At 37.1% G+C, this 17,606-nt stretch overlaps 1 protein-coding gene across 2 annotated transcripts in view; it reads left to right on the top strand.

The window, feature by feature from the left end:
- Positions 1 to 17,606, top strand: part of Dscam3 (Down syndrome cell adhesion molecule 3) — a 129,101-nt gene that overhangs the window by 95,331 nt on the left and 16,164 nt on the right. For both annotated transcript variants that reach the window (XM_017614109.1, XM_017614110.1), the window contains exons 10-12: positions 1,365 to 1,492; positions 1,669 to 1,769; positions 1,972 to 2,176. In XM_017614109.1, coding sequence (XP_017469598.1) covers positions 1,365 to 1,492; positions 1,669 to 1,769; positions 1,972 to 2,176 — 434 coding nt within the window. The remainder of the gene's footprint in view (positions 1 to 1,364; positions 1,493 to 1,668; positions 1,770 to 1,971; positions 2,177 to 17,606) is intronic.

Below are 17,606 nucleotides of genomic sequence, written 5' to 3' on the forward strand. Positions count from 1 at the left end.
ATTTAATACTTGCGCCGGGTATTTAATGTTCGGCTCCGCCCGAACTTAGACTTTCTTGCTTGTTATTTTTGAATTGAGAATTGTGCCGATATTGCACAGTACCATCGATTTGTTGGCGATTACGCATTTTCATTTGAAGATTCACAACTTTTTTATTATCCATCGATTTTCTTCGCGAGCAAATTGATTTTTTTTTTATAAAAGAACAGACTTTAGATTAGTTTAAGAAGCCGTCTACGGGAGTGGAGGCTCACTTAGAAAATTAATTATACTGTCCATTGTGTAGTGGATAGCGAAGGGTAGGAGTTAGACAGAGGAAAGTTGAGAAGGGTGAGGAAGAGCGTAGAAACCAAGGGCGATAGGTGGAAACAAAAGGATGATGTCACTTAAGGCTTCTTGTAAGAAAACAGCTCTGTGCTCACCACGAAACTCCTCAAGTGACTTAAAACAACTCCCGAAAGCTCAACGGGTACCAGAGCACCAGGTGTTGAGATGATTCCACCTCACCATCCTCCATACAGCTGGGGCAATAGGGGTCATCGATGATATTCAGCCTTACCAACCACTCAGTGACTAGTTAGAACTACTATTTGTTTAGTCTTTAGTGCAAGTGTCCAAAGGATTTAGCTACCTTGGATTCCAAGGCCTTCGCCCAGCGCATGCGGAGCTGACTAAACGCCCATCTATTTACAAGTAGACCGCATGAGGTCAGTGACGCAACCAGACCTACCCGGAACCCAGAAATGAGCTTAATAGCGTAATTATTCGATGCGGTCGAACAAATCAACAAGGAGCCAAGAGTCTTAATAGTTGCTTTGCTGTCGGAATGGATATTCACCTCTTTACAGGGTGTTACACTACAGAGCAACCAATCCGAAGCCTTCTGTCTTCTGCTTGGAAAATGCTACAGTAATCCGGTAGCCTGAATTTCAGGTTGATGGGGAATTCTTCGCCGAAAATCTATCCACTTCGCTTATCATTCAGCTTCGATTCGCCCGTAAATACGTTAACAGAAATTATATTAAGTTTTTCAGAACCCCCTTCCAATCAGTCGATCAGAAAAGATATGAAAATAAATGTTTTTAAGTCTTAATATTTTTGAGTTTTTCCGCGTTCGGCAAAAAAAAAAAAATTTATTTATTATATAAATTAGCCTAGAAAAATTCTTTAGGCGGCGTACCTTTTTTCCGGTACGGTCTAATGTACTACATACATATGTATTTGTATGGATCTGGTCTGGTTAAGCAAGTGCAAGTTGGTCTAGCTATCATGACTGTGGTATAGCAATATGTATATAAGCATATATAGATAAATATGTGTGTACTAGCGCGCGCTTATGTAAACATTTTTATTGTCATTTGCAGCATACGCTTCCTCACAAAAACATCGCTGGTCGTGCAAAATGTGGGACGTCGGGATCGCGGTGTCTATCAGTGTTTGATACAGAATAGCAGGGCAAGTGCACAAGCAATGGCCGAATTGAAGCTGGGCGGTAAGTGTTTGTCTATTCTGAGCTGTACAAAAGTATGCAACTTAAAATAAATTCGCAATATAATTCAACTACTTTAAATAATCTACAACTACCAGTTGCCAAAATTACGCAAATATTTTTGAATACATATTTACTAATTTACTGCTCTACACCCTTTTGCTTTTGCCGTCTTACAGATACTGTGCCCGAACTGATTTACACCTTTATTGAGCAAAATGTGCGGCCAGGTCCATTAATATCGCTTAAGTGCTCGGCCAGCGGTTCGCCGCCACCGCAAGTAAGTGCAGCAGCACACGCCGCATTTGAGCCAACTTATTTTACAACAAACATACCTACATACTTATACTTAAATATATGTATGTATGTATGTTGTAGTTGTCGTACTGACACATGCCCTTCTACTTATTTACTTGCTGCTACGTTAAGTGATTATTAATGTTGTTGTTGTTTTATACATTTTATCCATTTTCCATTTGAAGTTCGCCTGGCTGCTGGACTCTCAGCCGATAATGGATGTTTCGCTGCATCATCGTTTTGCCATCGGCCAGTTTGTCGATATGTCTGGCGACGTGATCAGTCACTTGAATATATCGCATGTGCGTCCGGACGATGGCGGCCTATATAAGTGCATTGCTACCAATTCGATGGGCAGTGTAGAACACTCGGCGAGATTGAATGTTTATGGTGAGTATGGTTAAATAACGGCTGTTGTACGTACATACGTATAGTATATTTATGTTCTTTAATGCGTACACAAATTGCCTTTATAAGTAACATAAATTGCCTTAAACTACATAGTAAATTGCCTTTAAATATTTACTTAAACTACTTAAAAGTGTAGGCAATGAAAAGGCAGTTTCTCACAACGGCGGATTGGTTGAAATTATTCGACCCGCAATCTGTGCTCTTATATAAGGTGCAAATTTATGTATATTCAATATTTTTAGAAGTCAAAAGTGGTATTCACCAAATTTATTATAAATTTTTTTAATTGATTTTTTTCATATACAAGTCCATTTCGTCGAAAACCAACTGTAATTATTACGTATAACTATTTATAAAGAGTTTTTTTGGTCGCAGCGTCGAAATAATTTTTTCGATGCAATAAATTCATGCACCAAAATGTTCAAATAGTGAGTATTTTATGACATTTATTTCCATTTTTATTGAAGTGAAACTTCTTTAGTGGCGGTAATGAATTGAACAGTCAACATGGCGAATTATAAACATAAGTTGCCAACATCATCGTGAATTTTGCTACCATTAATTTGGTTGCTTGGTTCAAGTGGATTGTCACTCAGGTGACAGGCAATTAGCAAGTTTGCCATTTTGATTCCACAACTCGTGCAACCTACAGCCATTTGGCGGCTATTGAAGGGCAGTCCTATCTTTTCGGTATGTACCCCAACGGGCCAGTGCTCTGTGCAGACTGTAAGTTTGTAGGCATTTGTTTTGCTCATTCCTAAGAGAGCTTTGGTTTTGAGTGGGTCGTAGGACACCCAGAACTGCCAGGCAATTCTGTAGGATCCTGTGCAGTTCCACCTCTGCCTGGCCTTCGAATTTTGTCTTTCGGTAATTTTAGTCTTAATCTCCGCCCATGTCCACCGCGTGGGGCACATCCAGTGCGGAGCCGCTCCTTGCTAGTTCGTCCGCTGCCTCGTCCGTAGATGCCCCTATGTCGCGGGACCCATATTAGGGTAATTTCGTATTGATCTGAAATATAGGCCAGCTGCCTCCTACATTCCTCCACTAGTTGAGATCTAAAAGAGTTAGAGGAAAGTGCCTGAATCCGAGAGGATGCTCACTTGCGTTCTCGCGGGTACATTGTCTTTGATGTACCTTACTGCCTCCTTAATAGCGAACGTTTCGGCCTGGAAAACGCTTGCATAGTCTGGTAGGCGGAAGGGTAATTTTAGGTTATATTGCTCAATGAAGACCCCAGCACCAACCCCGAATTCCATCTTTGACCCATCCGTAAAGACAGTTAAGCCCTGCAAGTACCCGAAATCTTCCTGGTCCCAGTCACTGCTGCTTGGGAATTTCGTGCGGGGTTTATGGTGACCCAGGTCTTCGTCAGGATATTGTCAATAGGCAGCGCTTTAATTTCAGACGGTATTGCGTCTACCATTAATTTACTCGCAGTTATACGTTAAGAGTGAACTTGTAAATATAGTCGTAGAAGTGAATTCAGAGTATAGTGCCTTTATTTAACTGGTTTTTACTAACTTATATAAACTATTATCTATTGTTTTACAAATATACGGTAAGACGAAACTAAAAGAAAGTTTTTTCATAAAATTTGTTAAGGTTTGGACGGGTCTTAATTCAAATCGAGTAGGCAAAAACTGCATACTCGACATTTTAAATTGACACTCAAAATCTTGGCTTAGGGTTTGTTGCCATCAAACAAAAAAATTAAGCTGTTTTATTATAAGAGTTAAATTTTTAGGCAAATTTATATATTAGAACACTTGAAAAATGCTTTACTGGTTTTTCATTTTGAACCGAACCGAACCACTTTTTGGAGAAAAAAGTAATTGCAAATCGAACGAATAACTGCTGCTTCCAGCAATGCTATTCACCCTTTAGTAGAATCAGTATGACGACCAAATAACTCGTAGTATTTTTTTTAACTATTTATATAAGTAACAATGGAGTGCAAACTCAGAAAATGAACAACTGCTGTTCCTTCCGCGACAGATATCAAATATTTATTTTTGTGTTTATTGACTAATTGAATAAAATATCCTTCGTCGCATAATTTGCTCAATCATTGTGTGCCATAAAGTTTCCCGCTCGACTTTCTATATTAACTATCTTTTAAAGCATCTCTTTGTTAACGACTATTTAAAGCGCTAAATCCGTAGCTTTTATTTATCAAATTTCTAACTATTCAACGCTCTATCCATGCATCCACTCAAAAATCTCACAAATTGTGGTTAGTTTTCAATTGTACCTATCGTAAAATAAAACATGTGAGGACAGCACTGTGCTCGGCTATGCCGAAGGCTTCACACCTTTCATGAAAATCATAAAGACCGTTTTTTACTTTAAATGCTATTTTGGCATTGGCCCACGCAAAAGTTCTTATTAGCCGTCGCGAAGTAAGCGGGCTTTGGCTAGTATATTATAAAACACACCCTTTTTCCAAATGTCAGTCGGATATCTCGGATACTGAAGGACTAGATTTTGTTAAAACATACAGTCAAAAAGGCAGACGGACAGACATGGTTAAATCGACTCAGCTTGACGTTCTGAACATTTCCATGGGTCTATCTCTTCTTCTTCTAGTATGTAGATACTTACAAAAATCGGACCAAAGTTAAAAATATTACATTTTCATGCTCGTGAAGGGTATAAAAATGTACGAAAGAACTTTGTTGCAAGAAAACAATTTCAAGTGCAGCAGAAAATCAATTTCCTATGCTTCCTCATTATCAATTGTGCTAGCGCATAAATAAGGGGAAACACTAAGCTATTCGTTCGCTATTACCATCCTCTTGCCCGCGAGCCAATTTTATTGTAACTTTATTGTTACACTAACTCCATGAAATACCCAAGCTCCCAGTCACACACACACTCAAACATACAAACTCAACGACTTTCACATACAGATTTCAATTTTTTCCATACCTTTTCTGCACATTCCACTGTGGCGACCATGACTGTGGCAGTAGCATTGTGATGCTGTCATTGTTATCAGTAGACTGCGAAGAACAGTTGAAGGGGCAATGATGATACGAGTAGCATAGCAGCAAAGGAACACCGCTGACAATGGCAACTAGAATGTTAGCGTCAATGTTGGCGGTGAGCAAGACAACGTTGATGACGTGACTGACGGGCATGATGGCAGTGACATCGGTATGATAACTCAGGGTACAGGGATACAATGGTATCAGTGTTGTGTCGCTTTTATGTACTACGATTTTGTTTCGGTTCTAATGGCGGCGGAGCAAAAGTTGCCGCTAACCCGCCATTATTTTGGAGCGAGGGGTGTAGTGCTTATTGGCAAACACTTTCAAAACTCTAATAAGGACAACGTTTTTCCGATGTCGTTTATTTATTTATTTATATACCTATATATGTTTATGTGTCTGTGAATGTTTGTACAGGTCTCTGTACATTCTGATATTGTCTACTTATTCTGTATGCTGCAACGGAATTCTAAGCGTTTTCCTATACACTTTATTATAATAAATATGTGTAGTAAAGGACTTTTGGCCATCTTTATCAACAAGGTATTGCGTTGCTTTTGTTTTTTTGTTACTTTCTTTTTTTTATTGCACGAATATATATTGGGAATGTAGTTAACTAACGAACATTGATTGGAAATATGTATTACGGAACCCGTGTATACACGAAAATGTTAGAAATTGTCATAAAAATGTATGGTTAGGTTGAAGCTTATTCCAGTATATGACCACTAAGGGGGTCCTTAAAAAATCAAATCAACGATTTTTTCAGTCTCCCTTTTCCCTCTCAATCGGTAATACCACGGCCACAGATATCACATATAAATTTTTGGGCCCGATTGCAGTCGGTTAAGAGTTTTTATAGGTATGCCCCCGGAACGCCAGTCACCATCGGCAAAATTTATACTGTGATATCTCCGATTATAGTAGCATCGACAAAGGGGTTGAGTCTTAGGAAATCTGATGTAAAAATTTGCTTCCCACATTTAAGGACCACCCTAATGGCCATAGATATGCATGTAGATGAGTATACGAACATGCTGTTGTATTTGTATTTATCAATGTCGGGATTATGTAAAAATATGCATACATACATCTACGAGTAGATTAGTTTAGGTGTGTGTGTGTGCTATGTTAGGGGCCAAATGCTCTATTTATGGAGTTAGGTATCGAGCAAAGATTACTGAGTGGAGTTGTGGATTTTATGCGGATATAAATTTCAGCTTTAATAATTTGCAAATGTGTGGGTATCTGCTTGTTTACAGTAGAGTGCCGCAAGCTACCACAAAACAATGGTTTCTTTTTCCTTAAGAATAACTATCATAAACCTATTTTTATTTTATGACTTTCCTTTATGTATTGTTAACTAAAAATTGTGCTTTACCTTAAACATATATTTATTATGAAAAAATATTTACCGTAAAAAGTTTTGGAGTACCAGAAAATTTTAATTTAAACCGTAGACTTAAGCTGATACCAGCAATATCCTTGTACGGTACAAAACAAGTTTCCGAATAAAAAACGACAAGCCAAGTCGATGACATTCTGGTAGATGGAAGGAAGGCACGCTTCCGGCATTTTGGATGTACACTACGAGGTAAAAAATCGAACACTATCTTGCTAAGATAACTACACACCTCTGTGTAACAAAAATGTACCTCAAGCATGAAAGCTCTACGTAGAAAAGTTGCAATCAGACCAATCGACATAGGCGAGCAATGGAGTGACATTTCTCGCTCATGACCTAATGTCCTATGGTGCGGCAAAAATTCGAAACTTTAAAATGAAATGATTTCGCAACTATGAATCTGCTGCCAGGGTTGCAAAATTAAAAATAGCAAAACCAGTATGGCGATTAAAACAATAAAAAAATAAAAATATTCCCACGAATTTAGAACTTTCTCGTTTTTTTTAAGACGATTAAAAAAATACCATTATATTTCTGCTTCTAAAAAATTTCCGCTACAGTGTTGATATTCAAAATTTTTTTTCCATATTGTACTAACCTTCAGACGTAGATTCGATTTGGTTTTCTTGGATTTCCTCTACTCAAATTACTGTTGCACGTTTATAACTTTTCCATTTGAATCTACCACAATGTTGTGCTTGTGCGAAGACCATATTCCGGCTAAATAAAGAGGCAGCTTGGGGAACAGGCCGTTAATGCGAGCGGTTTTCCCCTTCTTAGAGGATCCTTTTGGCCAACTTAATTATAAAAAAATTCTATCTAGAAACTGGTTTTCCAATTTCGATGCATTTTTAGATTTTGGCCGCACTGCGCGTCGGCGAAGAAATAGTTGGATTTCAGCGAGCCTGAAAGCACTAGCGGTATGGTGAGGAATGTCACGAAGCTGCAGAGGAAGAAATGCAGCATAGAGAGATAACTTGCGACCGGCCGGGAGGCACGCGTGCTAGGGGGAATCGATGTAGCGACCTGAAGATGGACGCGAAAAGTATTCTCTGTAATAAAAGGAGGGAGAGACCAAAATGCGTACGTACGAAGTGCTTGAAATGCTGGCAGAAAGGAATAAGGCCCGATAATTTTGTCAGAAACCAAAGGCCAAATTAGAGGTGCCATAGCCATAACGTAGCAATATACTTCAGAGCTGCTTATGGTTATGGCGAAAAACCCAAATTAAATAGATACCTATGGTTATGGTTATGGCTCTGATGTTATAGTATGGCACCAATAATCGTTTACAGAGCTGCGCTTACGTTTTATCGGAACATTTAATTGCTATGGTTATGTCTTTAGTCGTGTTACGGAACGCTTTATGATCAGGGTGAACTTTTGTTATCACATTCACGGCGGCCTAGTGCCCGATGCCCACAATATAATTAAGGTACCGAGAGAACATTCTTCCACCTTGTTTGGTGGTAATAATAGTGAAACAATTTCGTAAGTTGACCCCGAGCACCCAGACAATGACGATGGAATCTATGACAAGGTACGAATAAAAATTTCGCCCCTGAAAATCAACAAAGCTCAATCCAAAAGAGAAGCGACTCCGTCATAAGCATACCTTTTGGCGTCGTCTTTTGAAATACGAATTTTGTAGTCATGCACTCAAGTAAAATGACAAAAGTCCACACCGATTCCAAGTACACTTGATTACTTGCCTGCAAGCCTGCAAGCCTGAACTATTCGGACGCCATGGCGTATGAGCTATCTGTGAAAATCAACATGCAGCACGGTCAAAAGAGGCATTTAAAGTTTGTGTTTATTATGGGTTTTATGTAAATTTAAATATGACCTAAATATTTCTATTTCAGTAATAACCTCTTTTTATTTGACTACATTTCATTAATGTGTTACAAAATATTAAACAAATAAAAAGAAGTTGTATTTTTTGTCTATGGAAACTTTTATTTAATGCATAATTACTTTACACCAGTCACAAGGAGATGTCCCACTAGTTATAAATTTAACATTTTTTTTAATATTTCTAAGAAAATTATATAAACTTAATTTTTATTGAAAACGAATGCGTATAATTCATATTTTAGGACACAAAAACTTTAACTTATTGATATAAATAAACGTTGAAGTTAATCCATGGCCTGGTTTGCACCACGATTTTCATCTATCGCTGCGCTAAAAACCTTTTTTATTTTGAAAAATAATTTCTTCGAATTTAATATCACAATATATTCAACAACCAGTGAACATATGTGTATATTAGGGTGCCTCACCAAAAAAAAGGTGCGGTTCTAGAATTTTTGATATATTTTAAGATTTCGGCCAAAATATTTTGGAAAAATATTGATAATACCCCAAAAAAAAACTAATTATTTTGATTGCGTTAATGAAATTTAAATAAATTTAGGTAATTTTACAGGGGAAAAAAGCTCGAATTTTGGATGTATTTGAAAAGCGGTCCAGATTATGTAGATCCCGAAAGTACCAAATTTTTTTACGAAGTATATTGCACCCTAATGCACCTTATTTTCCTTCTTATTTGGTAGTACAACTATTTGTTGGTTTGAGCAGAGACGAAAAAGCTTCTCCACTTGCCTCTCTCCTGAGTGCAGATCCTTCATTCTGAATTTGGTCCATGCATTTTGTTCGTGGGCGCCCGTTGCTTTCATTGGCCGCCCATAGGTGCGGAGTCGAAGGATCTTTTCACGGGAGCATCATCATCCATACGTTACCAGTTCGTCGTTCCATCTTCTCCTATACCGGCCGTCCACGCGAACAGAGCAGTAGATTTTGAGTAGTATAGTTTTATCGAAAGTCTCAAAAGCCTTTTCATCTTTGTTTGACATCTTACATGCTTCTGCGCCATATAAAAGAACAGACATGATGAGGGTCTTGTAGAGCACAATTTCTGTTCGTCGAGTAAGGACTCTGCTTTTCAAGTGGCTGCCGATTGCAAAGTAATGTATCTACACTCGAGAAATGTGTAAGTAGGCTATAAGGAAAATATATCAAAAGCTATAGACTGCTATAGATCGCGAAATGTGATATTGATATCGATAACTATGTTGATAAATTAACTTCATTTGCCTGAAAACAAACACATCAACTAAAGAATTTCATACATATATTTGGAAGCTATTCATTTCCTAGATGGCAATTTCTATACCGTTTCTAAATATACCTTTATAGGGTAAAATCATTTATTATTAGGCTATTTAGTCTGCATTATTAATACCAGTTATTATTGTATTTTTTTGTAGAAATTACGAATACCTCCTAGTATTCGATTCCTAAAAAAGCTTTCATTTTATGACCACTTTAAAAAAACAGATCTCGCTGGCTTTTTGCCATTACTTTCAATGGCAAAATCCGGAAATCTATTCCACTGATTGACAATGCCACTTACCGCCCACAAATACTTAGCCAGTAAATACTCAGCTGTCTGTGTACTCGCGCTTTGTGTACGCTTGGCTTGACAGGCATGGTAAACATTTTGCAACCCATACAATGACTAGCATATTTTCTATGCTTTGTGGTGCTTGTTCAATGCCTTATCAAAGCAATAAAGCGTACATAAAGAGCTGAATAAAAGAATTTATTTCATCCATTGTCAACAAGAAACGAGCAGTGCATCAGTACATTAGGGTGGTAAAAAAAAAATGCATGCGAAGAAGTAGAGTCGGAATTTTAATGCTCTCATCCCCAGGGTTGTTCTATGCCGGAAAAAATATAATCCTATTTTCAGAGGTCAATTTTTCCGGTATTGAAATATACTAGAAGGTGAAGGCATTAAAATACCGCCTTTACGTTTTTTGTCCACCCTAATATAAATACATACATATGTGTGTGTTTACACTCAGTGTGTCCGAATACGTTTGTACTACCAAACACTACTTTTAGATAATAAAAAATATGTAGAGTTGCAATACAACTTTGTACCCACTCGTACTTGAGCCAGTGCAGTGCAATGAGGCGTAGCGCAACGAGAAGGCTGTGCTCGACTCGGCTATTCGATGCTGCCGTTGAGTTTTGGAGCAAATACCCTATCTATTATACCCATCGCACACATATACATACTTGAACATCCTTGCAGCGCAGTCACCGCAGCCTGTCACTGCTGCCAACGGAAAAATAGAAAGCTCAAATATAGTAGTACTACGTGGAGTTTGCATTCAAGCGGCAAATGAGGAAAAAATAAGCGAGGCGGTGTCGAGTATGCAATATTGAAATCGATTTTATTTACGAATAGCTATAGTGCGCTACGATTCGGGAGCGTGTGAGTGGAAATTTTAGTTAGTTTCAAATACTCTACTACTATTTATATACGAAATGTCGATATGCTTGGCTTTTGCTGTGCTGCTTGTTGGCATCCTTCTTGGTTTTTGCTGTTTTTCGATTTGATTTCTTTTGCATATTTAGTCGATTTCCACTGAAGTACTCACTATGTTGCAAGCGGCTGTCGGCTGTGTCATTTAAGCAAATGCCTCGACAGTTGGCATGTGTGCTGCGGTCGACTTTGTAAAAAATAAAATTATATTTTATTCAAAAATCGATTTAGTTTTCTTGTGTGGTATCATTTCAAACGAAAACATATAAAGGAGAGAACTGGCAAATTGAAAAATATAGCTGAGTGGAGTAATGGCGTAAGAATTTAAAAAATTTCAGAAATTTTTTTTGGTTGACTACTTTGCTCTTTTTCGAAGGGGAAAAATGTTGTCCTAATGGTCAATCTATGAAAATATCTAAATTTTTTGTACGTAGCAAATCTGGAGTTACATTCAGCTCCATTTTATAATAACAAAATTTTTTTATATTTAGCTAAACTCGACAGCCAGTTCGAAAACGCCCTATCTCAGAAAATGGTTGAAGAACTCCATATTTTTGAATTTGATTGAAAAACGTTCCATCTTGGAACTCGGTTCAAAAACGCCCTATTTTAGCTGCCGGTTCAAAAACTCCCTACCTCAGCACATTTTCAACGTATTTTCGTTTGAGATAGGGCGCTTTCGAACCGAATTATCAGAGAGGGTGTTCTTCAACCAAATTCTGAGATAGGGTGGTCTTCAATAAAATATTTAAAATTCCGAAGTAGGGCGTTCTTGAAAAATTTTCTGAGACAGGGCGTTTTCGAACTGGCTGCCGAGATAGGTCGATTCTCCACTCAGCCACCGATATAGTCTTAAGTGTAGCTACGAAATGTAATTTTTTAAACTGAATTGAACACCTTAGTTGAAATTCTACTTATCGCCAATATCTTGTAAACTCGATTAAGTACTGTCTCAATCAAATTTATTAATTTCGCTAATATAACTTATTTTATTTTTTGTTGCATTTGAAATCAAGGTGTCGAATAGAACTCAACATTAAAAATGATCGGCGCCGCATAATTTTTAGAAATACTATTTAATAGTTAGCTGATTTTTAGCTAATGATCAAGGGCGATTTGATAAAAATTGGCTCAAGGTTTTTAAGATATTGGGGATTTAAGTGCTAAAAAATGGACTTTTTCCATTTTTGGAGCTTCTACAGAATGATATATCTATATATCAGAAACATGAATTTGTAAAAATTAAATGGTATTCTAGGTTTTGGTATATCGCAATGGTTAACCAAGGCAACCCAATAACTCAAAACTGTAAAATTTGCAAATTTATGATTCTGGAATAATGATGGCAATACGCAGACGTGGAACATAAATTTTTTAATGGCAAAAAATGAAAGCTGAAAATTGTCAATTTAGCTCCAAATGAGAACTTAGATTCCTAAAATATAAGGCTTTAAAACTTGCTTTCAAAAATGCTTCTTTTTTTATAAAACTCAATCAAAGTTTGTATAAGTTTTCTTTCAGGAGCCAAGTCTACTTGTAAAATGTTTCGAAAATTTTTGAACTATTTGAAAATGTTGTACCTTTTTTTAATCCGCACGAATATGTATACTAATTCGAAGAAGATTTTAAAGTCTATCTGCTCTTCAACACACATTTTTTCAGAACATTATTTGTCTTTAAAGGCCAGAGATATTTTTAAACCTACTTGAGAAAATGGCCCTTAGAATTGGAAACTTTTGTTAAAGGGCTTATTACCACCTCCTCCGGTTATGCCACTGTGCTCCGCTTGCGCCCGCGAGATGGTCTCCTTAACTTAGCCCTACCGTCATACTGTATTAAATTAATTACAGAGCCTTGGCCCGGTTTCGCCATTGGCCATGATCCTTCATACCTACTAACAGCTTCGCGGCTGGCAGAGGTGTCCTACGCCGGATAAGCCATATGGTTGTCTGGTAAACGCCATTCCGACTATACATATAAGAGGGTTTACCTCTGTTGTTTTTTTCGTTTTTGTTTTGATTGTGCTGATGATTTATTTGCACGAGCTGCGAAGATGAGCGGTGCACCCTTCAGTGCAGAAATCAGCCATACCCAAGGTAAAGCGTCAGTTAAGCACTTGCTGCGACCGCATCTCTGCCGACTCAGCTGTTTAGTGGCCCCCAGCCAAGCCTGTCTTCAGTGAGCTAAAAACTCCAAACGCCTTAATCCAGCCCCTTATAGCTCTGAACCATAAAGTAGGATGTCGCATATAATGCACGAAGCATCCTTTTTGTTGATGTCCAGCTGTACTTAGAAACAAGAGGACCGCTGAGGAGCAGTTTTTCAACAACATTGTGGCTAATTAAATGAACTAGTATACAACTTTATTACGAAAGCGCCTTATACGTTAATTAATTGGTTTGCATTTTAGCGGCTTAGTGCAAAATTTTAATCCAATTTAAGGCATCAACATGCAGTTTCTTTTTTCTCAGAATTTACTAATAGCTGTTATAATCAGACACTCAATCCTGTTAGTCAATCTAATATTCGCCATTACACAAATTTGCTATAATTAAAATCGTGGCAATGCATTAATAAAATTATGATTAACTTCAGTGCACAATGCACCGTTATGATGCTGTCAAGTGGAGTGCACGTACATGTATTTAAAGGATAACAACTAAACCAACACAACAGAAAAGGCACTCACACGCACACACACACACACACACATACACATGCACGCCCTAAACTAATACAAAACCACATACATATTTCATTTTAATGCAAAGCTCATTATTTGCCGGACGGAGGATAACGCCATTGTTTATGCAAGTGCCAATATCTACATACATATTTAGGTTTATGCATGTGTGTGTGCGCGTATTTGTGTTAAGGTTTAGAATTTGCATGCTGCTTATCTACATACATAGTTGCATACGCACACTTCGCTGTGGCTTTAAACAATCAAATATGGGCCATTCCACGCAATTTCAATGAAATTTGTTTTTCGTTTTTGACGATAATTTCTGACATTATAGATAGGACCCTAAGATATAAAGAAGCACGCACAATTGAAAATGTATTTTTTTTTTTAATTTATAAAAAACCCAGAAAATTGGGTGTGTCGGTGTAAGCCGCTCTTTATCAGTAGACAAATATTGGTTGTAACAAAAAAATCAATGAGTAATTTTTTATTGACAAAGAGTGAGAGATTTATAGAAAATTTTTTGATGTGTAAATATCTTTGCTTCCAGTTCCAAATCTGTTCAGCTGTTCAAGCAGTGGGAATGAGTCCCACGCTGGTGACAAGCAATTAGAAATTTTGCTCCATTTGGATTCCACCACTCGTGCAACCAACAGCCATTATTTAATTACAGTACATCATACAGAGAGAGGCAGCTGCACTCTGAAATATTCTGCAGGAATGGTTTGCCGAGTGTCATTAGCCTCATCTTTGCGAAGGCTGGACACTCGCACAGGAATTTTTCGATTGTCCCTTTGGAGCCCGGATCATCACAACTGCAACAGAACCTATTGAGTAAATTTGTAGGCATAATTTTTTGCTCCTCCCTAAGAGAGCTTTAGTTTTAAGTCGGTCGGAGGACACCCAGAACTGCCGGGTAATCCTCTTAGATCCTGTGCAGTTCGACCTTTGCTTGGCCTTCGAGTGATTTTTGTCTTAATATCCCTGAGCGCCGCGCCCATATCCACCGCGTGGGACACATTCAGTATGGAGCCGATCCTTGCTAGTTCGTTCGCTGCTCATTTCCGTAAATGTTCCGATGTCCCGGGACACATATTAGGGTAATTTCTTATTGATCATAAATATAAGCCTGAGTGGCCGCTTGGCTATCCAAGGAAATGTTCACCTGCGTTCTCGCGGGTACATTCCCTTTACCTTACTGTACCGTACTACCTCCTAGATGGCAAACGTTTCGGCCCGGAAAACTTTTGCATAGTCTGATAGGCGGAAGGATAACTTAAGCCCCTGCACCAATTTCGCCTTCCATCTTTGACCCGTCCCGTTCAGGGAGCTTTGACTCGATCTCGACCCACCTCTCCTGCGCGGGCTTTCCGCTCACGGGCGTGAATTTCGTTTTCGCTCTTTTTCCAGCTGGTTCTGTTGTAGACTCTTCGTTTAACGGTCTCAGGTTTCATTGGTGATCTTAAAGTGAGGTACATACCTCTTGTACTCCTCCACCATCTAATTGCGTGTTAGCATATCTTCCTTATCTTCGGGGTGCATAGTACCGGCCGCCCGTATTCTTGGCAATATTGTTATTGGCAATAATTTTTCATCTTTCGTGCATCGATTTTCATCGTTAGTAGCTTAATTTTTTATCGAAAGAACAGGCTTTAATACAAAAGGATGAAAGTTTAAGAAATTTTTATTTTTTAAGTTTTTCCTTGCTAAAGTTTGAATTATTTTTTCATAAAAGTGGAAATATCTTGGTCTGGAAAACGGTATACATATTAATAATATACGACACAAAATTAATCTCTTTGTTTCATTTGAAAACTTGAGACTTTCCGTACAGTGTAATCTTCCTGAACGAATTTTTATTGGATGGGTATTCTACCGAAATCCGCAATAAAATTTACATTTATTCAAAGACGCGAATTTTGACACCTTGCTTGTTGTATAAGTTTTGAATTTTTTTATATTTATTTATTTTTTATATTTTTTTTGTTCATATATACATACTAGGGATGTTGCGAATGTGGAATTTTAAAAGCTAACATCCGCGGATGCGGATGTCATGTATTTTTAAGAAATAATTTAGGTCTGAAAATGAAGAGATTTAGGTAAATAAAAAACAGAAAGATTAATAATTTTTAATAATCTACCTTATCCTGAGTTTTTACCGAAAAAAACTTCACCCGAAAATTTGTATTCCGCCCATAGTAAATAATAATAATAATAGTAAATTAAACTCGTGATAAGACTGATTGTTTTTTTAGTACTTTAATTAAAAAATTCGAACATTGTACTTGATAAAAACTTTTTGAAGGATCGTAAATCAAACCTGCGCCACTACATAACTACTCGCTCGGGGCGACAAANAGTACTTTAATTAAAAAATTCGAACATTGTACTTGATAAAAACTTTTTGAAGGGTCGTAAATCAAACCTGCGCCACTACATAACTACTCGCTCGGGGCGACAAACTTGAAAAACTTGTGCAATAATTACTTTTTGAGAATTTCATTGGGGCTGCAAATGTCGGATGTATCCTCCTGACTTTCATCTTCACAATCTAGCGCCATGGCACAATCGTCGTTTAAATACAGTTTTTTCGAAAGAATTCTTCATTCTCATTCTTTTGGTTGTTCCGGAATTTGGGACGTCATCAGCGTTCTTCGATTTCAGTTTGTGTAACTCATTTTTAATGCTTTCTTCTGTGACTGCACTTGCACAATATTCCGAATTAAATTTGGGCTAATAATTTTTATTTCGAAATAATGTCCTATCCGGATAATAAAGAAACCGCTTATCCAAATTAAACAAATTTTGTATCATATGAAAGAGGACTGAATAGCTTTTAAACAGAAATAACGAATGAAGGGTTCCACCTCTATTTATATTTTTTTTTATAACTTAATACTAAAGAAACTCATGTAAGTACATACCTGACCCAATGTTTGTTCTATGGTAATTAATTAACATTTTGTATTGAAATATATTTCAATGTGTGGTTTTCCTCTTTTAGACATTTCAGTCTTAAAGCTATTTAAATCCTCCTTGATTGGATACCAAACTTGTTTAATTTGGATAGGCGGTTTGTTTATTATCCGAAAAGTACTTTTATTTCGGAATAAAAAATATTTGGCCAAGTTTAACTCGTAAAAAAAAATAACTGTCGGTCCCTTCAATATTCGCATTCGCACAAGATCCGCATTGATTTTTGCGATTGCGAAAGCGAATGCGAATGTTAAAATTAATGCGGAAGCTCCGCTGTTGCGAATGCGAATATTCGCAACAACCCTAATATATACACATTTTAGGACCTCCTCTACAACTTATCCAAAAATCGAGGAAAAGCACTTGGTCAAACCATAGTGTGGAATGCCTCATATACAACACAGAATGCATATTTTGTAGTAAATGGGCGTGTATTGTGTGTGTGTGTGTGGATGTCACTGTGTGTATGCGTCGTATTAATAATTTATTGCTGCTGAAATTCGCTTTGCTTTAAGCTTTAATGTATGCATGCATACATATGTCCCTGCAGGAAATGTATCTAACTATAAGCTAACTTTAATTTGATTAGGAAGGAGCTAAAAGTCACTATTATCTGTACACTTATTTTCTTTTACGAAAGCTAACTATATTTCTATTATATGTAACTAACTTGTAACCAACTATTTTGGAAATAAAATATCAATAAGAACAATAAAATATTTTTTATTTATTTTATTTATTTATTTATTTATTTTACTACATTTCGTATCTGTTTACATATTTTGCTGCAGGTGGTCCCATATTCGAACTCCGTCAGACATCACTTCAAAATGATAATATGCAATTACGATCTTCCTTTTATTTGTCCTCAATTCGAAAAAGTATTTGCGAAGTGCAGGATATTTAAATAGAAACGCGTTTAAAGAAAATAAACTCCTACATTACTTGTCAACTAGTTTCAGGTTAGCTTAGTTAGTTAACTAAAAGTTTTATATTTTTTATATAAATCC

The sequence above is a fragment of the Rhagoletis zephyria genome, unplaced genomic scaffold, assembly GCF_001687245.7.
Source record: "Rhagoletis zephyria isolate East Lansing unplaced genomic scaffold, Rhagoletis_zephyria_1.1 Rzeph_scaffold_00776, whole genome shotgun sequence".
Classification (NCBI taxonomy): domain Eukaryota; kingdom Metazoa; phylum Arthropoda; class Insecta; order Diptera; family Tephritidae; genus Rhagoletis; species Rhagoletis zephyria.